Here is a 27353-nt window from a genome sequence, read left to right on the forward strand (position 1 = left end):
TGTCATTCATCAAAGTCCAGAGCCCAAGCAATGGTTTGACCAGAGTATGAGGTCATAGTATAAAATAAGCCTGGAACAAAGGTGGCATGGCCCCTGACTGTGTAATGTATAAGGGTGGAACAAAGGTGGAGTGGTCCCAGAGTGTAATATAACAAATACCACATTAGGGAGTTAGAAACTTATTAGGGAAGCAAAAAACGAGTCATTGGAATGCCTTGTTTGTAAGAACTGTTATAAAGATAATAAATCAAGGATTGGCAGCTAAATGGATGAGGGACAAATGGAAAAGCTGATAGGAGGAACAGAAAGCTAAGAAAGAAATGTGTTTTTCTTTTAAGCTTTCCTATTCTGTTCATCTGAGAGGTGTAGTCTGATTCCAGCCTATAATAAGGAGCAGGAAATTGAGTAGACAAATAAGAACAGGCTTGCTTGAGAATCTTCCAGGATCCCTGAGTCATCTTTAGAGTATGTTTAGTTATAGTATTTGCCTTGGAATATCATGATTTCCTGGAAGATGAGACATATATTCAAATGGAAGCACAAAAACACATTCTCCAGTCAAATACAAATGTTTTGGGTTTCCCATTGCTTGTAATTATTCATCATTTTTCTGTTCTTTAAGTATGCATAACTAAAAAGTTGACTCTATAAAGTAACCCTATTCTCATTTCTTTTGTTTTTTTGGTTAAAACAACTTTATATGGAGTTTTAAAAAGTGACGAGATTAACAGAAACTGGACTAAAGATGAGTGATTTTAAAGTCAAATCTTACCCAAAATAACTTGTTGGGAGTGTTTTAAAAATTATAGTCTTTGATGACTTTTCTTCTTGGAACGTTCATCCCCAAAGGCTTTTTTGAAAAGCTGTTTTCCTACAAAATGTCTTAGAAGTGTTTGTGTCACTCAGTTCTGAAATTACTTGATTCATTTTAAATGCAGCAGGTGGATATTTAGGAAGGATTATACAAATGTGTCTCTCTGCCTGGAAACAGTTCTTTAACAAGTAAAAAAGAGGTGGAGGGGAACCCTGTTAAAAAAAGGTTCACAAATTTAGACCTGAAAGAGATCTTAAAGCCATCTAGTTCAGGCTCCTATTAGATGAGGAAAATGGGGTCCAGGGAGGTTACGTGGCTCCTAGAGAGAAGCTGGAATCAAACCTACATCTTCTGATCCAAATGCAGACTTTGTAATGTTACTTGTCTAGGATTTTTTTCTTTCTATAGTCACTTGAAATGAGGCAGGCTGATAAATATTGGCAGAGGAAGGAGCTCATTACATGTGTCCTGCAAGAAAGCCGCCATCACCTGACACAAATCTGAGCTTCCTTCCTCCCCCAGCCTCTCTACTTTCGCCCCTCTTCTCCATGAACCAGGATGAACGGAATTTCTGCTCAGTCACATGTGATAAAACCGGGGAACCACAGAACATGAGTTCAAGGTCTCTTCCAACTCTGCTCTCCTATACCTCTTCCTTCTCAGTTTACACTGTGCCCTTCCCCCAATCACAACAACTTGATTATAACATTAAAACAATTTATTAATTTTAAAATTTTCTTCCAGAAATGCTGCTTATACTTTTTTCATTTACAAGGGAAAATACAGACAAACCAACATACAGTTTTATTATGGGACTAGTGCAATACATAGACCAGGAAGGGAGAGGGGCAAAGGTCTCTTATCTTTGCCAGTGTGACACTCGCCTTCCCCAAAGACATTCATGAAGGTGAGGTGGGCTGGGGGGTAGAAAAAGGAAGGGAAGATGTTCAAGGATCACCTCTCCTTTTGTCCAGTCTCTAGCTGTCTAAAGCTTTGGCCATCGGAGTCATGCATAAATATCCTGTCCTAGAACATCCAGAAACACAGGCTTCTTAGTACATTCACAAAACAGTGGAGAATTGGTTAATTAATTATTAGGGTTCCTACTAGCCTCTGAATAAAGAAAAAACATTTGAAAGGGATTAATCTAGGTAATCCCCCCCACCCCCGGCCCCAATCTATCATGGGGTCAAAAGCAGGTCCAGATAACAAACCTGTTGAGGTTGGAGCTCACAACCAGGTTGATTGATTCCCTGTACATTTCTACAAATTCACAGCCTTGCTGGGCTCTCACAGCCAGCCTTTCTGCCCATCCTTAGTCCCCATCCTCCTGGAATTTGACAATGGCCTCAGCCCCCTCAGAGGGCTGGTAAGGCACTTGTTTATTACCTGAGAGTGAATTAAAGTTTTATTTGGAGGATTTTAAGAGATCTCTGATAATTAGAGAGCCAACGGGGGGTAACAAAACCAAGGCTGGGTAATTCTGCATGTGGGCAAACATAAATAGTAATTTGCTGCAAAGAGTTTCAGGTAATACTTAAAGAAAACGAGATCCCAGCAGTTATGTGGCGAGTTTATTTTATACAGATATATGACTCTATAAACATAGATTCATATATCTATATCCCCATATACACTTATGTGTATTTTACACATATGCATCTATATGTGTATATGTGATAGGCCCGAAACTTCTAAAGCAGCAATTTCAAAAAATATGATCGATGGCCACTGGTGTGTTAATGTGCTTCATTTCATAAAAAGTCTGATCAATTCCTAGCTTTTCTTACCATTTATGGAAAATGATTATTTTAAAAAAAACATTCTTTGGATTTATAGGGTATCTTTTCTTTAAAAGGCACAAAACATTTTCCTAGGTATATGATTTCCTTGCTCAGTGTTCAGAATCCAATCCTTTGTCTTTCAGCGTGATGGCTTATCCAGTCAATATTTTCTCATCTCTCCTGATGCAGGATTTTGGGAACCTGGACAATTCACAAAATGAGTGCAAAAAGCTCATCCAACTCATTAATCACGACCAACAGCAGAATGACTGATCTCTTTGTTTAAAAGCAAATAGTTTACACCATAGTGATGTACAAAAGTATTTCTTTATGTAGAAATATAAATAAAACCATAAAATGCATTAGGTCTGGAAATACAAACTTTCTAAATCAGCTTTAGAAACCTTTAATTACATCTCCAATATACATCCCAGGTATAACTCTGTTTCATTTTCAATAGCAATAGAATTTAAGGGAACTGACCTAGAAGGAAGCCTCACTGAAAGTGAGCTCTGAAAATGTTACTAACCTTTGCTTACATGGGAAATTAATTTGCACATCAGTCAACTCTTTTCCCTTTGAAAGCAAGAAGGCACTAAGTTTCATATTCCTCTCAGCACCAATGAGGCAGAAGCCATCTCTGCCTGCTCCTCCATACTCACTACGGACCTACTTTGGTACTCACTTGGAGAATTTATGGGATAGATGCTAGGGCAGGGGTTCTCAAACTACGGCCTGTGGGCCAGATGTGGCCCGCCGGGTTATGGCAAATGGGCTGAGGGGCGGAGACAGAGTGTGAGCTTTTGTTTTTACTATAGTCCGGCCCTCCGACAGTCTGAGGGACAGTGAACTGGGCCCCTATTTAAGAAGTTTGAGGACCACTGTGCTAGGGCAAGCTTGTAAAGATTGGGGCAACAAAGTTTAAAACAATCTTCCTTTCAGAGAACTGCTGTAAGAACACTGGAATTATGCTTTAGTGCCAGGATCAACGTTACATGGAGAGCCAGGTGAGAACATAGAATATAAAGTACTACAATGGAGTCGAATGTTCCCTTTTTGCAGACTCCTTTTCAAATCTTTCCCAACCAGAATTACTTTTCTGTATTTGATTCTGATAGCTATTATGAGAAAATAGCCTTACATTAAAACAAAAGAAAACATTATTTCTGTAATAATATTTCTGTAATAAAAATGAAGCATGATGACTAAGATGGAAAAGACGTGACATTTAAAAAACAGCTAAATATCTCTTTACAAATGTTCATTTTTGATCCAAAGGTCTCCTTATATTATTGCTTCAGTATAATTAAACCCATGGGTCAACATTGATTTGATTAGGTCTTCCAAGGTACTGGCCACAAGGAACTACAGCAGAGTTCTATAGGAAGGATGAATGAAATCTGTAGGAGAACTTAGAGGAAAGATGGAACTAAAAACACCTGTTGTCAGGATGTCTGAGCATTACACTGGAAGATGGCTTCCCAAGTGTGATAAGAGGTTTAGGGAATTTGTAGTCACTACCACACTGGTCTCCATTAACAATCAAAGACTCATTTTTACAAAGGAACAAAACTATGTGGTGACATGATAAGACAAAAACACCCCCAGATGACAATTTTTGTCATCTTCACAATTAAATTACATTTACATAGCACAGTAGTTTACCAATTTTCACATTTGTATCTTGTTAATCCTCACAATCACCTTGTGAAGGAAGAAAGCAGTGAGCTGGGAAAGAAAGTAAAACTCAGGAGAGTTGCATCTTTCCCAAGATCACACAGCTAATAAGGAGTGTGGCCAAAAAGACAATACAGACGGTCTTAACTACTTAACAGAAAAGACATATCAATCTTGTTTTAAAGAATTTAGAACACATACAGCTACTCAGGCCTAATGGAAATAGAGCACTGCAGTATTTTATTAAAAACAAAACCAAAACAAAAACAAACAAGCCTAACTGGAAGGAGCTTTTAATCCAAAGTGATTAAAAAAAGTGTTTCAGAAAGGGATTTAGCTGTGGGCCTTGCCAATTCAGTGATAATGAATTAAATGAAAAAATGAAAAAGATTTTTAAAAATTTTTCTCCAATAAAGTAAAAATATTTATTAGTAAAACAGAAGAGATCCAAGAAACTCTGAGCAAAACAACTTGTAAAATGTAGTGGGCAACTGATGGGGATGATATTTGTTACTTTTTTTATGCTGATAGTCCAGGAGATTCCTAAGCACAGGCCTGGTTTATTTCAAACTGTATTGGTTTGAAAATGATGAATAAATCAAGTGAAAGATTATAAATTTTGTGGCAAAAGCACAATTTTTCTAAATAATCCCTGGAGACTCATGTTTCCCTTTTCATGTTCAACAGCTCTCGCCAAGCTGGGTCTCCATGATCTTACCTTCCCTATTCCCCAAGAAAAAAAGATAATTTCGGTTATGTCACCAAAAAAGGGTTGCTTAAGGGCAGAAGTAATTACTGACATGTAATTACCTCCCTACTCTGTCAGCCAACAGCCTAACGTGTGACTTAGAGCAAGCCGAGGATAAATACCATCTTGGACGACTCTCCCAAAGAGGAAGTGGCAAAAGGAGCTTATTTTAGCTGACCCCAGATGATGCAGAAGCATAAACTGGAAAGCAGCGACCAGTCTGTCAGTTAATAAAACACAAATATGGCCCGCCTCTTCACCTGTCAACTTATCAAACTAGGCAGCTTCCACTTTTATTTTGGCACAGCAGGACTAAAAGAGGAAATCAGCTTGTTATCAGGTCCCGAGTCAAGGTCAGCCCAAAGACCTGACCAAAAACATCCCTTCGTCTTGGATGATGACTACATCATCGGTCTCTGTAATGATGCTCAGAATCATTTAGGAAAAGCTAACAAGCGAGGAAAGAGCAGCCCCTAGAGAAGAGGCAGCCCAGACGATGGTCACTTCATACACTGACAGAGAGCAGAGAGAACTGTCTCCAGACTTAACTGCCCAGTTTTAAGCCTCCTCCTTGAGAAGGCTTCATGAGAACTGTCAGAGACATGAGAACTTAATTTCTGGAATCCCTTACTTTGAGATGTAAGAGGCCTTAAGGACGATTTAATGCAGGGATTCTTAATCTGGAGTTCATAAATTTGATTTTTTTATAAAATATTTTGACACCTGTATTTCAGGATAATTGGTTTCTTGCCACAGGGCTCCCTGCCACCCACAGAAAGGTCTGACATACTGGAACCTCCTCATTTTAGAGATGAGGGAACCGAAAGCCAAAGGGGTTGTGGCAATCAAGCAGCACTCGTTTGGCTTCTCCTGAGGACAGGAAGAGGGTCATGGGTGCTCCTGAGCCAGGGGATCACAGAGTGGTCTGATCAAAGAGCAGATAACAAAGCAGCAGGGGAGTAGGCCGTAGGGGCCATGAATTATGTTGGAGACAAAAAGGGAAATGTAGCCCTTTGTTTTACTGTTGGTAGAACAGGGAAGGGGGCTCTCTCTAGCTTTGTTTCCCATCCTCCTTTTGTAATGATAAATATCCTTGCTTTGGAGTGGGCAATAGTAAAATAGGTGATTCGTAGAAAACTTAATATAAAAATCAATTAGTCCCAGCTGATCAACATTTATTACTCCGTTGCACTATTCTTTTCTGATCAGCAAGCCACTCTCTCTATTCAGCTCCTTCTGAGAGTCACTAGTTTGTAATAAAACTCACGATAACGACTAATGTTCAGAACTAGATTTTGCTCCAACAGTCAAGATCCAAGGCTTCTAATACACTACTGAACAAATTTAAACAAATAATCTGCATGGGCCTCCCAAGGCCCATTCCTTAAGCCCTTCATTATTGTCCTAGGAGGATATGTTAAAGAAATACTGAGTGAATTCCGTGTTCCCTTTTTAAGCTTTTTCATTCGGATCCTATGGTCCTGATGAGGTAAGGCAATCATTCCAAATAATGGACTATGGAACTCTCTCCACTGAGAAATTCCTCCTTCCTTTTAATGATTTCTAGGCTCCCTCTTAAGGAGGTAATTGAAAAAATTATCAAAATCAATTTTAATCTGCCTTACTTAAATAAAGTAACAGCATCATAGGTGTACGGCAGGAATACAAAAAGATCCAGCCATAAAAATCCCAAAATAGCTTTGAATCACTGGCTTACACAACTGGGCAGTGGGTATGCATCCTGATCACAGGTGCTACTACAGGGGCTGTATACTTGCAATGAAATTTCGGACTGTTATTAAATTTGTGATTGTGTGTATATATACACAAATACTTGTGAGACACCACATACAACAAATATATTCATACACACATCTCTTTTAGCCTCAAACTTTAGTTCAGCAGGTGATGACTGATGGGTATGCAAGGGTAGCATCTTATCAACAGAACTCAAAAAGATGCCAGAACTATTACCCATAAGCTTCTTGACACCAAAGAAGAGCAGTACAGAGAAGATGGAAAGGAAAAATGTTCTGATATGTCTTCAAAGAAACGTGCACTGAATTAAGATGCAAGAATATTCAGTAAGGAGTATTCAAAGTCTCTAACATTCACATGTGCAGTGGGAAAAGCCTTTCGCGAAGTTCAAAGTTCTTTATAAAAATACATATCATCTTGGTGAAAAAAATAAAAAAATTTTTTTTTTTTAAACAAATCTAAAACCACTATAAATGACTGTGCTTGTAGCTAGAAATTCCCTGGGAGAAAAAAAGCAGCAAATGGGAACTTTACCCCAGATCTCAAGAACTAAAAAGAGGTCAAATTTTTGAGAACTCAAATTTCTAACTATCTCTTCTTTCTGGGTAGGTAAGGCAGTAGTGATTATCAATCTACTTAAGTCTGATATCATCAAAATAACACGAGTAGAAGGAAATTTATGATTATCCAGAGAAGAAGAAGAGGCTTTCAATTGCTTTACCATGGCTTTTGGATAATAAATAACATGACATCCTTTGGGTAAAGTTCATAGGAAAATCCTTTGGTACTGATCTTCTGACTTGATCTGAGAAACAAGAAGAGATATCCTTAGACTAACAAAATAGCTAAAATACTTAAAGGCACCTCGGATTCCATTCTTTTGTAGAAGTAGACAAAGTGTTCGTATCTAAGGGAAAACTGTTTCTATTTAGACTGTCTCAGAAGGAGTGAGGACTCAAGATAATGATATGGATTCAGACTTTTGATGAATGATTTTTAGGTAATGGTACAGAATTTATGACCGAGTAATGAAATACTCTTTCTTTAAATCATTGTTTGGGTTTGTGTTTCATTGGTTAGAGGTTTTTAGAGAGCTGAGGCTCTTGAACTGACTTCACAGGCAACCAGAAATAAAGCCTGGAAGATACAATTGTGACATAAGCCAGGTAAGGCGACCATGGACTCCAGATGGCGTCCGTTTTTCACAAGCCAAGGGCCACGCTCTACACCCCTGCGTCAGTACTGCGTGGCTGAAATCCCTCCCTCCGTAAGCTATTCATGTCCAGGCGTGTCAAAACCTCACAACGCACAAGTAAAGTATCATCTTTAATAAAGGTTCTTTGTCTAAGGGCTTGTAAGTGCATGAAAGTCACATAGCCGAAACCTTTGGGGTTCCGGGGGATGGTGGGTCTCTGGAAGGCCAGCAGATCTGGCTTGGCGTCCATGACCTCTTCGTGATTCTGCCTCACCGGGGCTTCAGACTGATCGAGAATAGTAAGGCGTATCGTGCCCTGGAAGGGCCATGGAAGATGGCTGTCATACTCACCTTGCATCGTGTGGACAAAAAGGGAAATGTAGTTAGCGCAGCGCTGAGCGCTGGGCAGCTGCAGGTGAAGGCGCATGCAGAGCTTATAGCCGGGTTTGCCAGTGTAGAATCCAGGGCTGTGGATGACTACAGGTTTCTCCTCTTCTTGAGATTTCAAATGCATCCCAAAGTTGTTGATTTTCCAGATGTAAATGCCATTGCACTGCTGCGCCTCCATCTCGGCGATCCTGTCCTCGAGGGTTCGAATGGTACGTTTGAGGTCCCCTACGCAAGCACTCTGCGTTTCCATCTTGGCCGTCAGCTCTCGGATTTGATGGTCTTGCATCACAAGGCGACTCTCCAACTGCTGGATGGTTTCTTGGAAGTTCTGAACCTCCTGGTGGCATCCTGATGGGGTCCGGGGCAGCCCTGGATCGAAAGCTGCAATGCTGATGTTCTGGATGGCCTGTGCCATCATGCGCATGTGGGCCAGAGTATCCTCTTGTAGGTGGCGTGCCAAATGATTCCTCTGCATCTAGAACAAAAACTGATGATAGTCAGAGACTGGAACACTCAAACCAAGAAAAGAATGAGGAAAGGTCAGGGTTAATTTAAAGGAATAAAAGAGAAAAATGAAAATAATGAATACATCTATTACTCTAAAAGTTTGCAGCACATTTTATGTACATTATTTCATTTAACTCTCACAACAACTTTGTGAGGCAGGTAGTTTGGTTATTATAAACTCTTATTTTAGAGAGCAACAAACTGAGCCTCAAAGGTATTTCTGAATTTGACAATATCCTGTTGTCTCCTGAAAGCTGATAATTATGGTTTGGTTAGAACTTCCAATGGCTGAAGACTAGATTCTCTGAAGCATCTTGCTGAGTAACATAAATGCCACAATTTAACAGGAAAGGTTTTTTTTTATTTTTATAATAGCTTTTTATTTTTCCAAATATATGCAAAGATAACATTCAGCTTTGAAAACCTTTTTCTCTCTTCCTTCCCTAGACAGCAAGCAATCTGATAGAGGTTAAACATGTGCAATGAGAAGAGTTTCTCTTGATATTTAAAACAAAACTCACCTTCTCATCACACCCAAATGTACTGAATGTACATGGAATCGGAGCTGTTGGACAATCTATATCATAGTGATTAGGCATCTGGAAAGAAACAAAACAAGACAATTTTCCTGCAAGAAATAATTTTCTCCAGACAGTGAAGAGATCACATTTAAAGTGACTATTTCAATTTCCAGTAAACCATTAGTAAGTGCAATTTCAAAGTCACACACTGAAAGTTAAATAGTATTAAATCTCATAGTATTCCAACAAATTAGATTTTTGAGAAGACAAGAAACTCAGTCCCACTGTTGATACAGACTGCCCTCTAGTGGTTTTTTTTCTTTAAAGAATAAATTCTGAGAAGAGAATTGGGGGCTGTGACATAGGAAACGGGGAAAAAATGTAGTGTATTAAAATGGACACTTTTGTCTTTTAGAAATAAACTCAACTGGTCATTTCAGAAGCACAATCAATCAAATGGAAAAGTTGAGAGTTTTCCTAGTACTTGCTGAGCAAATTATTAAGATGATGATCTCTGCACTGGCAGATTTCATGGGTGTAGTAAAATTCCTACTGGTAATTCTTATTTTTGATGCTGAACTGTCCAAAAGTCTTAAGACAGGAATGAGGCAGAACTGTGGTCTACCACATTCCCATCCCACCTAGGATGGCCAATGTGATACCTTAGGCATACTTACGATGGACTATAAATACCAACTTCTTATTAGGCTTCAGGGCCTACAATCTATTGATAGCAGAAAGGAAAGGAAAGACAGGAAACTATGGAACTTGTTACATTTGCTCTTATCTTATGCTTTCCTCTTCTCAGATGGGTTCTATCTCTCTCAGGGATACTTAACAGAGCAGAGGCTTATCAAAAACAAAATTCTGAGTTTATTAACTTGAAGATGAGAATGTTCAGGGTTAATAGCAGCCTAACCTTCTCATTTTACAGATGGTAACACTGAGGCCAGCTTGTCCAAGGCACGGCCTTGCAACTTCAGCCTTCTCTGGGCTCATGCCTCTAGAGTTCTGAGCAACCCACAGAAAGTGACTGACGTTGCTGGCCTCCTCCACTACCCCCTGCTGTGCGATGGAGCCCCTCTACTTCAAATACTTGTGGGTCTCTCATTTCCAACTCCATGACCCAGATCACATTCCTGGGAGCTTTCAGGAAATGTGTCTATTTGTGAGAAAGAGGGAAATCATTCTACCTGTTCGCGGATGAGCATGGTGTTGCAGTATTTACAGAAGACTGTTGCCAGTGGACAGTTCTGGTCATGGAACTACATTTTGGAGAAAAAGAAAAAAACAAAACAAAACATAAGCTCTCTTGTATCTTAATCCAACTAAGCAAGTACACAGCTGATTTTTCATCTAGCCCAAATTACTCGAGAACAGTAAGATTTATGTAGCACAAACTACTTTAATGGTTTCAAAGAACTTACTTTTCCATTTCCCCAGGATATTCATACTATTTAGCATTCTAGTTCTCTGACCAGAATACTGACCAAAATGCAGTAGCTCTTCAGCTTTTCCCTAATTACTAGCTAACGAGACACAACGAGGCTGGTGGGATTTAGGCTAAGCACTACTTCCAATTCCCCACAATCTGTCCCCCAAATTTCCATCTTCAGCATGAAGCCTCCTAATGAAGCCTTGTCTTATTAAATGGAATCATTCCTAGGGTGAGTTTTGCTATGTTTTATCTCCACTGTTGCAAGTCAAATCCCGTTATTAAATCCCCTCATCACCAAAAAGAATCTTCAATTGGAAAATCAAATTCCATGCCTCAAATCAAACGATTTAAATCAGCATTCCAAGATGATTCTACATCTACTGATGTGGGGACGAGGAAGTTGATGTGATTTTGCTCTAATTATGATGCAAGAGTAACTCTTCCTTAACATCTTCAGCAAGCCAGCAAATTTCATTTGTCTCATTGTTATGAAACAGAGGGAATGTAGAAAAAGAAATTATAATAAACATTTACATATTGCTTATTTTTTACCAGGCACTCTGTTAAACAGCCTTACAATTATTATCTTATTTGATCCTCACAACTACCCTGAAAGGCAGGTGTTATTACAATCCCCATTTTACAGATGAAGAAACTAAGGCAAACAGAGGTTATGTGACACGGTGAGGGTCACACAGCTAGTAACAGGTCACATTTGAACTCAGATTATCTTGACTCCAAGGCCCACTCTTTCTCCACTGCACCAATGACTGTCCAAACCATTTTACAGAGCAGCACCCTCTAAGGAACTATGTAACTATCAAGAGTTAACAACATCACCAGATAATGCAAACGCCATGAAAGTTAGTCTTGTGACAGAATGGGTCAGGAGGCCCGGAGTTTTAGCTCTAATTTTATCAATGACAGCAGCCTCTTGGTGCCTTCATTCTGTGGCAGAACCCAGGTCAATACGTGCCTCTTTCTCTTCAAACGGCATCGGGGCAGCACAATTCACACATGACACTTGCCGCCTTGGACACTCCGTGAGCATATGATTGTGAAGGAGATATTTCCGAAAGGAAAGGTGGCACTGTGAGCATTCCACAAGTGCAAACTCACAATGTGTCTGGTGATCCTATAAAAAGAGCAAAAGGAAAACTGATGACTCTCTATCAATCAAGAGTTCCACCTGCCCTCAGCAAGCTGATTTACCTGTTATTCAGATATGAGAGATCATTGTGTAACCCCGGGAAGACCATATACAGTGTGGCTGCTTTATAAGTACTTTCAAATAGTAGTTCTGATTTTAAATTTCATAAACAAATTCAATTTGGCCAAGTGCATCTATATAGTGGCAAAAGAGTTAATCTCCAGGTCAGAAGCTGTGTTCCCACCTTGGCTCTGCCATACACAGAGCTGCATGGCCCCGGGCTGGGGGCCACTCTCTAAGACTTTATAGGGACCTGAAGCACTGGAGGGAGAGTTCCGGGGCCAGGAATTCCTCACACTGAAACACGGCAGGTCCAGGCTCTGACTCTATTATTCAGAGTCCCAGAACAAAAGCACCTGCAATGTTCACAGTGAACGACCTAAAGGAGGAGCTTCTTTAAGGAGCAGTGGAAAATTGACTGCAAGTCATTAAACTTTGAGTGCAACATAAACCATGTGCTTAAGCCACTGACTGGCCCGAGTGGTCTCGCTAAAACTACTCTGCTCAAAGCAAACGCCACGAGTACTTTCATGACTTGTTTTGACTCACAAGCCATAAGGGTATCCCGCCTCATTAACAAGGAAGTGCACAATTTAGGAAAGTAGCCAAAATGGGAGTCTGGGAGTCAAGGGTGGCACCTGCAGGGCCCAGGCCAGCTCAGTTGCAGATCGGACAAGAACATCTGGGGAGGGAGGAGGAAGAACCCTGGCTTCTTTCCCTGCTAGGTCGAATTCTTTCCATGTGTATGTGGTAGCCCACCAACAAGCCCAGCCAAAAGTAAACTGTTTTGGAAGCATGACAGAATAGCAAAGAGATTTACAGTCCACCTCTAGATGCCTCAGTTCCATCTTCAGCAGACAACCTTCATTTGGACACTTCACTGTAAGTGAGAGGATTTCCCGTTTAGCAAAATTGTCAGGAAATAGTTGATTCTCCAGCAGTATTTCATTGTCTACAGGGCATTTGTGACCCGCGTCTCTACAATAAATAGATGAAAAAAAAAAATGTGTCAAATTATCAGAGGGCAATTCAAACTTAACTATCATTCAACAAACACATATAATCTCCATTTAGTATCTATTATACAACATGGTATTGAATAACCAACTGTATTACCAAAACAAAAAAACTATGGTAACCAATGGAAATGGAGCAATCATATGCCATCTTCATGGTATAAAGCAATAAGGGATTTTTAAAACCATGGGGTTGTTTGATACCATAAGAGATGTGGACCCTTTACGTGAATAAACTCCTTGACAGACAGAAGATGGGCAGTGTGGGCAGCCTTGTTATTCAGTCACAACAAGCCTAGTAACCAAAGGGTATGCTAAGATTCCTGATTCAACTAAATATGATCAGGGCATTTCCAAGAGTCCCACGTAAGGCTTGTCTAATCAAACTAGTGAATTGTTTGGGGCCATTCTGGTGACTGGCCATGCCTTAAAGACGATCCAAGCTTTGGCACAGGCAATGGGAGTGATTTCAAGAAAATCGACAGGAAGAGGAATGGTTTGAAGCCAGCAGGGGACGGGTAAGTTCTAAAGGTGCTCAATTTCACATAAATGTGAACAAGTCATTTAAGTTCTTTGGGTCTCAGTTCTCTCAGGTCTCATCTGCAAACTGGAGGAGCAGAGTAAAGACTCCTTCCAGTCTGTTGGACCTCACAGGATTATTGTGAAGAAAAAACAGGATGAGCAGAGTCATTATGATTAGGGTGTGCATATCCTGGTGCCGGGTCTCAGCTCTTATCCTCAGCCCTGATATTTTAGGACTTTCTCCTTTCTTGTGAAGGCACTTACCATTTCTGGCCTAAGGTCCTAATCATTCTTTCCCAGCCACTGACTATCACTTCTACCATAAGCTTTAAGTAGACAGGGCTCTTGATGCATGTTCTAGGATGCCTTATCTAGGCAGCATTGAGAGTTCTTTGTAGTGAATAAGGTGGTGCTTGAAGCATGGAATGCTTAAGTATGGTCTAATTAAAAAAAAATTAAGGAATCTAAATCTAGGAAATCACATACAAAACATACAAGGTATCTATACAAAATATCTGGAGTACCAGAATTCCTTTTGAAAGAAACAGAATTAGATTCAGATGAGTAGATGCACTCTGTTGGTTACATAGTATTACAAGGGACCTTAAAGATCATATCATACCCCTCTCATTCTACAGATGAGGAAGCAGAAGCACAGTGAGACAAAGTGAATTCCTGGAAGTCACACGAGACTGAAATGGCAGAACTGGGATTTGAACTCAGATCTTCTAACGCAAAACCAGGGATCCTCAAACTACGGCTCGCAGGCCAGATGCGGCTCGGTGAGGATGTTTATGTGGCCCGTCTATGGCAAAATCAGACCAGAAGTGATGTTCGGCCTAAACTCATGTTAGCAAGGCACACTTCTGGCACTGGGTTGAGGCGGCAGAGACAGAGGGTGAGCTTTTGTTTTTACTATAGCCCGGCTCTCCAACAGTCTGAGGGACAGTGAACTGGTTCCCTATTTAAAAAGTTTGAGGACCACTGTGCTAAACAGTAGCTGGTGATGGTACAAGATGACATTATTTCTATGAGCATCGATGTGAGTACAAGCAGACAGCTGAGGTTTTAGAAGGGAATGTAGAAAAAGAAAACCCTCCAATTTACTCTTGTGGGTTTTGCTTCTTTTCCTGGTCCCAAAATGTGTGGGAAAACCTCCCTACTTATTTAAAAAAAAAAAAAATTAAAGCTTCAGCTTGCCTTGCTTTGTAAGCCTAAATGACACCTGGTGAGACATCATACATTTCTAGCTTAATAAGAGGAAACCCAATATCCACACCCTACTTCTATTTACTACATACATTGCATGATGGAGCATCAGGGGAAACAACAAAGGCAAAAGCTGAACCAACAAGCTTGGTTTCCTGGGAGCTTTTTTTAAAGTAATGTCCTAACAGAGCATTTCAATTCACCCTACAGATGCTGTGCAGGCTTACAGAGAGGGGTCCTGGGAAATATACCTGCCACAAAGTACTAAAGAAGTCCTTGAAGTTTGAAAGAAGATTCAGTGCATTAAACTAAAGACCCAGAAGAGCTTATCAACTATTTATGGCCCCAGGAAGGTAGAGCAGTAATTTGTACTTTACTTGTAAATAAAGACACCAGTTACTCAACTACTTCACATGGGTCTTAAAAGAATTTTTAAAAGGAGGAGGAAGAGGGGGGCAGTAATAGTAAATATTATCAGAATGAAGCCATCCATTTTGTGTGTGTGCAAGTGGTAAGATTATCCCTTCTAATTTGTAGCAAACCATGATGATTTATTCATCTATGGCTGAATTTCTATTACTTTATATTTTTTATAAAAGAAACTTCCTAAAATGATTAGAGATGCTTTTAATATAGAGAGATGCAATAAAAATTAAAGTTTTCTTGGAAGGGGACCTTTAATGAATTCATGGAAATTCTATTTGTAGCTGGAGTATCAATTGCTAATGAAAGGGTATATGGGTAAATTATTCTTACTACTGTGCATTACTAACATGGTCAAGCTAAGTCAGATATTAAAATTATACTGACAGCTCATTTACAAAGAAAGCTGGTTAACAGTTTGATTTTTCACTAATGCTCTAAGCTTATGGCTATTATTTTGTGTTCCAGTCTTGGCATCTTAGAAGAAAGTAAAGCTTCGGGGCAGCTAGGTGGTGCAATGGATACAGCACCAGCCCTGAAGTCAGGAGGACCCAAGTTGAAATCTGGCCTCAGATACTTAACACATAGTAGCTGTGTGACTGTGGGTAAGTCACTTAACCCCAATTGCCTCAGGGGGAAAAAAAAAGTAAAGCTTCTATGTTCTTTCTCAGAAAATGATGATTTTTCTCTCTTTCTTCACAAGAAGATACGGAAGAAACAGTTTTATAAGCTGGGGGATATGGCAATTACCTTAACAACTGTTGCTGGAAACAGAATCCAGCTTTCTCAGCTTACTTTTCCATGTTCTACATTACCTATGCAACTTCTTACCCAGTAAAACTAGCTCTTGAGAAACTCAAGCTCTTTTCCATGTTTTGTTACCTTATTGACTTGACAATGCAGGCCTTGCAGAAGCGATGGCCACACGGGGTTTGCACAGCTTCCCGTAACGCCATCAGACAGATGGGACACTCGTATTTGCTTTCAAGGGGCGGATCAAACTCCACATCATAGCCTTGAATCTCTTCCATCAGGGAGCTGGAAAGGTTCCCGGGAACGGTGCTCCCGTTCATGCTGTCCTCCTTGGCACCGGTGCTGCAGGCACTAGCCATGGCGGGGCAACAGTCGCTTTCCGGCTGGTTGCCACCGCAGCTGTCTTCACAGTTTAGCAGACTCATATTTGCTAAGTGGCCACACAACTTCTCTGCAGAAATAGCAAGAAAAAATGCTTAAAACCGAATTTACTCAGCATTTGTTGCCTTTAAGCAAAGAATTCATCCCTTCAAACCTCGGCTCAGATGTCGCCCCCCCCCCCCTTCTCCCTCTTCAAACATCTCCTGGGTCCCCCAACTTTCTTTGGAGGCTTGTTTTTAGATGTGCTTTTTCTCTGCTAAGTTGCAAGCTTTTCCAGAATAAGACTTTGCATATCCATCTCTGGATTCCCGATACCCCAAACACCCACAGGTGCTTCCCAAATAACAAATGAATGGTAATTAGATGAGGTGGAGGGTGTGCTACATTTGAAGGGGGCAGACCGCCCTCAGCAGCCCAGTTCTGACCTTTACTGAGAGCCGGGCAATGATGGGCCCCTCACTAACACTCTTGAAGCTGCAGCTGAGGGGACTCATCTGAGGTGATCAGATGCTGCCGGCTTTAACTCCATGATGCTCTGTGATAGATAGCAGACGATACACATAGAACTTTACACTTAAACCCAAAACCAAACATTATCTCACAAGAGCCCTGAGTGGGGCTGCTATTTTCATCCCCATTCTGAGGCTGGCCCCCTGCTGCCCCAGCCCCTTCCCACGTGGCCCTCTTCCCATAGGACAAGGACTGCTGGTTTTCCTGGTACTCTCAGTCCCCTGCTCTGCTCATGTGAGTGCGTGTGCCAGAGCTTTACACATGCAGGCAGGTGTGTGTGACTGTATTTTTAACATCAAGACCAGGTCTCCCCATCTTAGCCGGGAAAGAAGCGTGGGGGATATTCCCCGGGCCCATCCTCATCCCTGAGGAGAGAACCTTTAGATGCTCACTTCGTTTTGGGCCTAGACTGGCTCTTTCCTTCTCAGGCAGGCACCCAATGTCAAACATGGGGAGGGGGGCATCCAATCAGCACCGCCCTCCAGCTCAGGACCAGTAGCCTGGCCAGCCTCTGTAGCTGGGGTTACAAGAGCCACTGCTACAGGGCCCACACAGACCCACACGGTGCTTATTAAAGCTTTTCACTCAAAGTCAACCTTGTGCCAACCCTGGGGATAAGAAGCCAACAGGAGAACAAGGAGAAAACACAACAATGATAAATAAGCTAGATCCAGCATCCATAAAACACAGAAGGATGGGGGGAGCGTGGGAGGTGGGGAAGCAGGCAAGGCCTCTAGTAGAAGATGACATACCTCTGAAGGGAACACGGAGGTCCCAGGAACAAAGAGGGGAAAGGGACATCCCAAGAACAGAGGAACGGCAGGCTGGGTCAAGGAGACAGTCAGGGCTGGTGTAATTGAAATATGTTCTCGAAGAGGACCCTGACCTTGCCATGACATGCAAGTGACCTGGATTTAGTGGGAGCGCTGGGCAAGGTCACCTGCCTCACTTTCCTCTCCAGAGCGGTCAGGCTGTGGCCACATACAAATCAGGCAAATGTAGATGAGTGATTATAGACTTATATAGTGTCTATGTCTGTAAAAATGTTAAGAGTCAATCTCTGATCCACTGATCTCTGAAGAGAAACTTGAAATACAGGTGAGCCTCTGGTATCCTACATCAACCGCAATGAATAACTCCTAATTTCTTTTTCAAAATATCTTTCAATTAACTGAAACCTAGGAAACATGAGACCAAGATTCTTTTTGAAGCCATATATTTTAAACTAAGCCATAGCTCATCTAAAAACTAAGCTGCTGTGACTTCTCACTCTTCTCACCTCTCTCCAGTGTTCTAAGTTAAGAAAATGGTCATCTGTAGTTCTAAGAGCCTTTAAGCTCAGTAGTAAAATTATAAGTCACTTTTATCTCATTAAAATATTTTACAGAAAGACTTTATGGTGAGAATATGGTGACTTTATGAACAACAAAAACAAGTTCCTTTACTTCAGCCAAAGTGACTTCTCAAGCTGGCAAAGCCTTCACTCCTGCCTCTTCCTCTTCCATTAGGGGAGAAAATCTCCATTTAAAGAAGTATCTATCCAAGCTATACCCTCTTCAAACCTGGCTCTGCCCAAGACTATTTTTCTCCTTCTTCCAGCTTTTATTTTGTCCCATTAAAATGTAACCTCCTTGAAGTCAGGATTATCTTTTGGCTAGTATTGGTATTCCTAGGACTTATCAAGGCTCTTGAACAATCTTTGTGGTTAATATTAAGAAATGCTCTCTTGCTCTGTCAATCTTTCTGTCTGGTGCCAGAAATCTGGAAGTACAATTTTACCTTGTAAAAAATGAGAATGGGTCTAAATAGTGTATCTTTCTTTGATGACATTTTTTCTTTGTTTACATGATATTACACTATTTCCTTTGGTAAGCAGCTTATTTGTTGCTGAGCACATGCTTAGGAACTGGAATGATTTTTAAAAATAAGCCTGATAATATTTCTTAGGAATCAAACCATCTAGAATCATAATTCAAATTAACCCAAAGAACTATGACAATCAAAATTTAAGCACATGAATACTAAAATCCACTGACCACTGAATCCAACCCGTTCTACAGCTGAAGAAACCGAGGCTCTGAGATAAATGGCTGGCCCAGGGCCACATTGTCATTAAGGGTCTGAGACAGGGTGTGGACCCAGGTCGTCCTGAGTCCTGTTGGGGGGAGAGAAGAATAGTTACTACTGCTAAAATTTCTGCACAATTGATCTTTGGCTTCAATGGTTTTAGTTGCAGAGTCAAAGTTTTTTTTTTAGGAAAAAAAAATCATAAACTAAGGTTTCTCTTTTATGTATATACCTGCCTTTCTACAACACCCTGCTTGAATTTCATGTCATCTTTTTTCTGTTACAGAAATCAGTATTTCAAAAATTCAAGCAAAAATGTGATTTGCTTTAAATGGTTTTTTAATGAGTAAATAAAGCACAATTAACAGGCAAAATAAATTCACAAGACATGCTGCTAAAAAGCAACTGCTTTTAGCAGCCCTGTTAGAAACAATGTAGGTTACTGCCATATATGACTTGTGCCACTCTTTGCGAAGAAATCCTGCTATTTCTTAAAGTGAGAATGGTAGTCTCTCCCTTGAATATATTTCTAACATTAAAGGGCAAAATATTTTTTAACCAGCAAGACATATGTGGCCTTTTCTAGCCTTTGGAGAAAAATATAAATATGCTTTAATGTAATGACTAAGATAGCATTTTATAATTTACAAAGTACCTTATATACTATCTCATTAGATTTCTTTTTTTTAAGGAACAAAAAAGGAAGGAGGAAAGAATAAGCACAACTAAGCAATCCATTAAAAAAGTCTGAAACCACTAGTAGGCCTCTCACCTCTCCAAAGGGATGGTTTAGAGTACCTTAAAGTTTGCAAAGCACTTAGGCACTACACAGACCATCACAACAGCCAAGTCTGTCAGAAACATTAGGTAATAGCTGTGTTTTACATATCAGAAAACTGAGACTTAGGGAGATCACCCAGCTGGTAAATACCAGAGGTAGAAACTGAGTCCATTTCTTCCTTAATCCGAAGCCAGCATTTTATTTACGAGGCTAGCACTCGTTTTCTGGAAATGTAACTTTGAGGTAGTGTCACTGATAAAATCCTAATTTTGAATAAATACTTGAAAATGAGTGCATTTTAATATTTCATTTAAATTTCCCAGAGGGTAATGTCCCCATTTAATAATTCATTCTGCAAAAACTAACGATTGTTCTCAGTGTATGCATTCTTTCCTCCATTGGCACAGACTCCAACTTGTGCACAGGATCAGGCTGTGAAACTGACCCAAGGGCTGCTCAGTTTGCAAGATTGATGAGCCTCCATTATTCCAGATAACAACACTCCCAGATGCCACTATGCTCGCCCTCAGACAGCATATACTTTGTCACTGGGCCCAGACCAGCTTTTCCAGTTCAGCAGGAGCTGCCAGAGCTTATTCTCTGAGCCTATCTTTGAGAGCCCAGCATCATCTCTATGCCATGAGACCTCCAAAGATGGAGTGGGAGAGACTTGGAATTCATTTAATATAAATGAGAAGACAAGCAGCAATAAATCACAGAGCAGACAAAAGCTGCCAGGTGAATATTTTAAAGTGCTTTTGAAGACAGAGATATTTCTCAAATTTCCTTGGAGTTCTAGCAATAAGGGTACTGCCGTCCTCTCCAATAAAACCTCTAGAGTTCAGAGATTGTGTTTTGGCCTTTTTTTGTAGACTCAGTGCTTTCCATTATGGCTGATACATAGCAAGAGCTAAGCAAAGGCCTACTGACTATTCATTAAAGTCCACTCTTTCCTCCTCCAAATATACATGTTCAATGCATTCACCAAACAATTCATTTGGTTGGCAGTCTTGACTTTGGTTCTTTCTCATCCCTGTTCAAAACAAAACAAAACAAAACAACAACCTCAAAGGCTTTTCTCATAATTTAAACACATCTTTTTTTGGGGGGGAGGGGAGGCAAAAGCATTTCTAAGAAAATGTTTTCAACAAATCAGTCACAATTTGGTGAGGGGGGAATTCACAATAAGTTTACAGCTTAAAGACATCAATCACATATTAAAAGAAAACACCCTAGTGACCCAAAAATTGTATTGATAAATACTCCTAGCTTTAGGAATCAAAACCATGGACTCCCTCTGTCACTGTCTCCTTACTGAACAGCAACTCTCTTCATGGATAATGTCAAAAGGGCATTTGCTCTATTTTCAAAGGGAACATTGGAAAACGAAACAAGGTCCAACAGAGAGCACCTATTTTCCCCATATATTTAATTTTCTAGGTGAACACAGCAATGAGATCATGGAAGCATATGCCACCAAGAAGGCGGGAAACAAGCACATGTTAAGCTCAAAATATGTGCCAGGAACTTTAGGTTAGTACTTTACAAAAATTACCTCTATTTTCACAGTTACTCCAGGAGGCAGGTGCTATTAATTATCCCCATTTTACAATGGGGGAAATCAAGGCAGAAAGCAGCAAAGGGACTTGCCCAGAGCTATCAAGGCTAAATCTGAACTCAGATCTTCTTGACTTCAGGCCTTGGGCCCCTCAGTAGTAGGAAGGCCAGAGAGGCAGGTGAAGGTAACATGGGAGCTTTCATCCTGGCTCCCCCCCTAAGTGTCACCTTCAGTGAGCAGGCAGCTTTAGTCCTCTATGCCTCAGATTCTATATCATAGAAAGAATGAAATCACTTCCAAATTTTAAAAATATTTTGCAAACAGGGCCAGGTGATGCACCTCCTGGTGCATCTTAGATTATGAGACATATTTTAGACATTATCAATGAAGGAAGTTATATTGCTTCACTGTGTATATTCGTTAAAAGGATTTTTTCCTCTTCTTTTTTAATTGAGAAGAAGTGTCAATGGGAAGAAAAAATATGTGCTTGTTAACTGGAAAAAAATTTAAATAATAATAAAAAAATCAGTTGCTAATGCTTCCACTGAATGGTTTCTCTCCTGTGTCAACAGAATGCAATCTCCACAAAGGCTGAGGGGAGGAAACTGAAGCAGACAAAGGTGAAGTCACTTGCCCTCCAAATGCCAAGACCATATATGAATTCAGTTCTTCTGACTCTGGGCCCAATCTCGGAGACATATTTGTTTACAACCTTGTAACAATCACCAAACTCCTAGCAGCCCATTTCCTCAACTATAAAAGAGGAACAATCCTAGCACCATCCTCACAGGAGCACTTCAAAAATGAAATAAATGTGTCTAGTACTTTGAAACCCGGGTGGTTCCATATAAATGAGAGCTATTATCATAAATAAAGTCCTGATCCTGTTGTTGCCATTTAGACATTTCAGTCTTGTCCTTCTAGTTTACCCCATTGGAGTTTTCTTGGCAAAGAAACTGAAGTAGTTGCCTTTTCCTTCTCTGCCCTGATTGGCTCACAAATGGTGAGGGTAGATAACAACTAATAGGATGGAAGCTGGGACTAGTGGGGGTTTTCTTTCCTGTTGGGACTCTGGGTTTGCAGATTTGAATTCTGTGCATAAGAAAGACTTCTTTCATTGGTTAAAAAGTCGGGGGCAACCGATAGTCTTTTTTGGATCTACAATGTGTAGAAACACCGTCAACAATATGCTCACACAACAGAGGTTCCCATTAATTTGCTAAATATTTAAGTAGCTAATAACACACATCAAGTTTCCCATAGTGGAAAGGGGAGAAGAAAGAATAAAGAAAGGACACAAGACTACACTCATTACTTACTGCTAAAGCACAGGTGGGGAGAAGGATAAGCAAAGGTCAAGAAAGCTTCAAATAAGACTTTCAAATGTTATTTTTAAGTCAGATCACAGTTTTCACAGGATGTTAAAAAACACACCTGACACAAAGCAAGAGACTGCCGGAAACAGAAGTGTAAACAATGTATTGTCAAAGGAGCATTAATTTTTTATGCATTAAGACTAAGAGAAGCTATATGCTTTCACAGAGTTTATTCTATGATGCAAGGACAAGAAGAGTTTATAAACATGTGCATTTTCAAAGCATTAAAGGGAGGAAATACAAATTAAAAAGACTGCATATAAGCTCCATACATATGAATTAAAATACAGGAAACAAGAGACAAGGAAGAATCACAAATGGTTCTCACAGTCAGTTTTGGGGAACAAAATTCTCTTAAAAAATCCAATGTTAGGCCCATTGTGCCAAAATTAAGGTTGCAATTCTAATGTTCTGTAATATGGTGAAGGGGAAGGAGTTGTTCGGAGTTTTGGTTCCAGCATGTGACCTTGAACAATTAATCGGATCCCCCTGGGAGTCAATTTGCTCATCTGTAAAATAAAGGGATTGGACTCTCTGGAGACTCTTAAAGTCACTTCTGGTATTGATAGTTTTTACCATTTATGTAACCTGTTGCTGACATCTTGTGGAAGGAGCAGAATTATGGAAACATTAACCAAATAAATGTAAATATATGGGAGACCAAGGACACATTAAACTATTCTAGGTTATCAATCCTGTACATTTATACGGCAGACGCAAAGAGCCTTACAAAGTGCTTTCTTCCAACAACTTCAGCAACCACTCTAAGTAGTGCATTTATTATCTTTACTTTACAGGTGGGAAACCAAGTTTTGGGAAAGCTAAATGACTTGCCCGTTACTATCCTAAGTGTCAGAGGGTTCATCTGAAATCAGATGTTCAGGCTAAGACCAAGAGTATTCCCACTTTGTCAAAGTGCCGACCTCTCTCCAGCAATCAGCAAAATACAGCTTCATACACTGTCAGATCTATAAGGAATCAGAGAGCTTCTAAAAGTCCCAGGAGTGAACTGAGCTGTGAGAGAGTTTAAGTTTAAGGTCTTGATGCTGTATCTGGTATAGATGGCCAAGGCTATGTAAATATATATACATATGTGTGTATGTATATATGTGTATCTATGTATATGTATGTGTACATGTGTGTGTGTGTGTGTGTGTGTGTGTGTGTGTAATATTCTCTCTAAAATGTGATGTTCTCTGTTGAGGTTTTCTTGGGGTCTCTGGGAGCAGCCTCCGTTTCAGTTCACTAATCACCACAAGCCCAGACAGATGTTAAAGTCCAAATCCTTTACTGTCTCCTTCACTTGAGGCTCCGCTAGTTTTCTGGAGGCCTGTCTCTCTCCTTGGTTCCGAGAGCTTGAGCTCCCGCCCTCCTTCTCTGGCTTCCGAATCTCCTGGACTTCCAGGGGTTTGGGCTTGAGCCTGCAGCCACCACAAAGGGGGACGATGGAGTGAATCTGTCTCAGCCTCCGAGAGCTTCTAGTGCGCTTGTCTTTTCTGGCCCTGAGAGCTTCTCCCTTATATGGTGCACACTGAGCACACATCAATCCTTACATCACTAGGAAACCATTATTTGTTGTAGGATTAAATCCATGCGAAACTAGATTCAGCCAGTGTCTCCTCAATTCCGCTCAGTACCTAGTTTCAAGTCCTGGTCCATAACATCTCCTAGAAGGGTCAGGTCAATCATACTGAACCAGGCTAAGTTAGACAATTATTGTCTCTGTCCATCCCACTGACTTCGCTCTTTGTTTCAGTTCAGAGTTCTGGCCCATGACATATGTGCATATATGTATACGCGCACACACATACACGTATATCCAGAGTGGGGCCATAAGCCAGCCCTGCCTTCAGGCCCCGTGTTCTGTCTATGACGCGGGCTCCCTTCACTACCCGCTGGTCGCTTTTCTTTTACAGTTCCCCTCGGACAGATTGGGTATTGCGCCGTTCCCTAAATCAAAAGTAACACAAGAAGCCTCGGGGGTTCGGTGCGAGCGCTTTAGGTGCTTTCTGTTCAGTCCCTCCCAAAGGCACAGCGGACTTCCCCTCCTCCAAATACCAGGAACAGCGAGACTGACCGAACAAAAAGCCCTGCCTGCAGGCCAGCGGGAAGCTTCCTCGGAGCTCGGAGGGGCTCTCCCAGGCCCTCCGGAGCTAACCTGCCGCCCGCCTCCGGCCAAAGCGGGAGGAGCGTCGCCACAGCCGGGCAAGCCTCGCGGTCAGCCACGCGCCCGGGCCGGCGCCAGCGCGGCCACCTGGAGACCCTTCGGCAGCCTGGGACTGGAGCTCAGTTCCTCCTGCCGATGGGTGGCCAGGGGCCGGCCTCTTCTCCGAGCTCCCCTTCACAGTCCCTCCAAGCCCGGTCTCTCCCCTCGGAGGCCGGGTGTGCGGGCTCCCTCCCCCGGAGCCCGCAGGCCTGCGGGCCGCCTCCCGTTTCCCTTTTCCGGGCTCCCCCGGAGCCAGCGCAGAGCAGGCACATCCCCAGGCCCTGACAAGCACTAGACAGTTCCGAGCCGCAGGTTTACTTTCCCTAACGCAAGCACTGAAGCCGTCCGGCCCCGAGGCGTCAATCAGAGCCCGAGCCCTGTGGACAGCGCCTGGTCCTTAGGGAGCCCGGCGAGGAGCCGCGTGCGAGGGGGAACCCGGGCTCCGAGGGCGCTCAGTATCCTCGGGCCCTACAGGGCTCCGGCCCCAGCTACTCATCTGGAAAACGGAGCTGAGCATCGAGGGAAGGGATCGCAATAAACATTTATTGAGCACCTACAGTGTGCCAGGCGCTCAAGGCTCGAGGCTACTGGGAGGGAGCCCTGAGGCACCTCCAATATAATAGAGCGGAAATGACAACGTTTCCTAAATCAGTTTCCTTAATTCCGCACCGCACCTGGCTCCCAAAAGATCATTTTGTAGGCTTAGAAAACAAAACTAACAATAACAATGCCACGAAAAGTGTGAGCAAGGACGGGGCTAAAGGCTGAAAAAGATAACGGGATCACAAGGAGTTAAAAAGAACTAAAAACGAGCCAGACCTCAACGCTCAAGTTCAAGGGGCTCGCCCACTGAGAGGGGCCAGACGACTCTACCGCCGTCACCAGCGCCTCTTCGCTAGGCCCCCGGCGCTCAGTCTCTCGTTTGAACCTCATCCCGACCCTAAAGGGCTGCCTCCCCGGTGGGGAAACTGAGGCATCCAGGCTCCGCGCCTTTCCCGGGCTCACCGCAGCTGGTAAGCCCGCCTATATCCGCGACACGAAAGTCAGCAGGGAAGCACCAAAACGAAGGGAGACGGAGGGAGTCTAAGGGGGCCCGAGTTCGAATGCTGCCTCGTTTACTGTGTAAGCCGCCCAACCCGCGCGGGTCTCAGTTTCCCCATCCGTAAAGGGGCTCCCCGAGTCTCGCTCTACGAATACCGGCACGGACCCCGGCCGCACTTTTCTCCCCTCCCTCCGTCCCCGGCGCCCGGTCTGGGATTCCCTGAAGATGCTGTCGGAGGGGCTCCCTCCGAGTCTCCTCCGCCGTGAGCGCCCGGCACACAGCAGGTGCTTAATGCTTGCGGGTGACCCTCCCGGCTCGCTCCCCAGGGGAGGAAACTGAGGTACGGGGCGAGCGGGGGCCATTCTCCCGCTGCGCCACAGCCTGCCGGGCCCGAGACACTCACCCCGCCGCTTGGCTCTTTCGTCGCTCAGTCGCTCGGGGGCCCCACGAAGAACGAGGGCGAAGAGCGCGGCCAGGGAGGTGCGGCCAGTCGCGGGGAGTGGGCGAGGCCCCTCCGGCCACCGCCACAGCTTCCGCCTTCCCAGCTCCTGGCCCAGGCATGGGAACGCGACTGCGCCTGCGCCGGTTACGACGGCGCCCGAGAGGGGTCGCGCTCGCTCTAGCGGCGCAGCGCCCCCTAGCGGCATGGAGGCCCTCAGGCAGGCTGCCGTGCCCTCCTCCCACCCACCACCACCGCCGCCGCCCAGGCGGGATTGCCCGGGTGAATTCCTTCCTTGCGCGTCCCTGGTCGACGCGTGGAAAGCGAGGTGCGGTGTGGGACGCTGTGAGGCGAAGAATTAGGAAGTGATCCCGGCCCCAAAAGCAGCAGGCGTCCCAGTCACATGCATGAAACTGACGGGAGGGCGGGGCGAGGAGCCGGGATTTCTTTATGGAGGGAATTTCCAGGTGGTGTCGGGGAGAGACTCCCCGTGGTGCGCCCTCTTTGTTTTTCATTGCTCCCATCTTTCGTTGTATTGTTATTGTTATTTTTATTTTCTAAGCCTACAAAAGCTTTTAGCAGCCTGGTGCGGTACCGAATTAAATAAACTGATTTAGGAAATATTGCCATTTCCGCTATGTTAGCGCGCCCTACCCAAGAACAATGCATCTTTCTGCGTCAATTACATTCTTTTAACCATATTTCTGGCCTACATCACAGCGAAGAGTTTTGAGATACAAAACTTAATTCAACAGAATTTATTTGTTTTCAATGGAGTTTCTCTCCCTTTTCCATGAGTTGCCAGAAGCTTCTTGCGTCCTCCAGGACAAACTCACCACTACAAATGTAATCAGCTTGGAAATTTACTTTAATGTCCATTACGTCACCCCCTAATTGGGGAACGTCGAATGAAGTAGCAATAAACTCCCAAACCTTCCTGGCTGAAGGGCTCAGAACCTTTCGGCTTTGTTCTCCATCTTTCCAGAGAGTTCCTTTTTCTTCTTTGTATCCCCATAGCACCTTGGGAG

General features: G+C 42.5%; 1 protein-coding gene across 4 annotated transcripts; it reads right to left on the reverse strand.

Moving 5' to 3' along the window:
* Positions 1 to 1514: 1514 nt before the first annotated feature.
* TRAF6 (TNF receptor associated factor 6) lies at positions 1515 to 26448 on the reverse strand. Of its 4 annotated transcripts, XM_074276063.1 has the most exons (9): positions 26290 to 26423; positions 16772 to 16881; positions 16095 to 16416; positions 12870 to 13020; positions 11809 to 11967; positions 10588 to 10659; positions 9395 to 9472; positions 8328 to 8841; positions 1515 to 2799 (listed from the first exon to the last, which is right to left on the reverse strand). In XM_074276063.1, exons 3-9 carry the CDS (start codon positions 16388 to 16390, stop codon positions 2759 to 2761), a joined length of 1311 nt encoding a protein of 436 aa, XP_074132164.1. In that variant the 5' UTR covers positions 16391 to 16416; positions 16772 to 16881; positions 26290 to 26423; the 3' UTR covers positions 1515 to 2758. The 4 variants fall into 4 exon arrangements, with proteins under 4 accessions (XP_074132164.1, XP_074132162.1, XP_074132161.1 ...); XM_074276061.1 differs by lacking the exon at positions 16772 to 16881 and having other exon boundaries at positions 26290 to 26441; XM_074276060.1 differs by lacking the exon at positions 1515 to 2799 and having other exon boundaries at positions 7880 to 8841.
* Between the last annotated feature and the right edge of the window lie 905 nt (positions 26449 to 27353).

This window comes from Sminthopsis crassicaudata, chromosome 6 (assembly GCF_048593235.1).
Source record: "Sminthopsis crassicaudata isolate SCR6 chromosome 6, ASM4859323v1, whole genome shotgun sequence".
Lineage (NCBI taxonomy): Eukaryota > Metazoa > Chordata > Mammalia > Dasyuromorphia > Dasyuridae > Sminthopsis > Sminthopsis crassicaudata.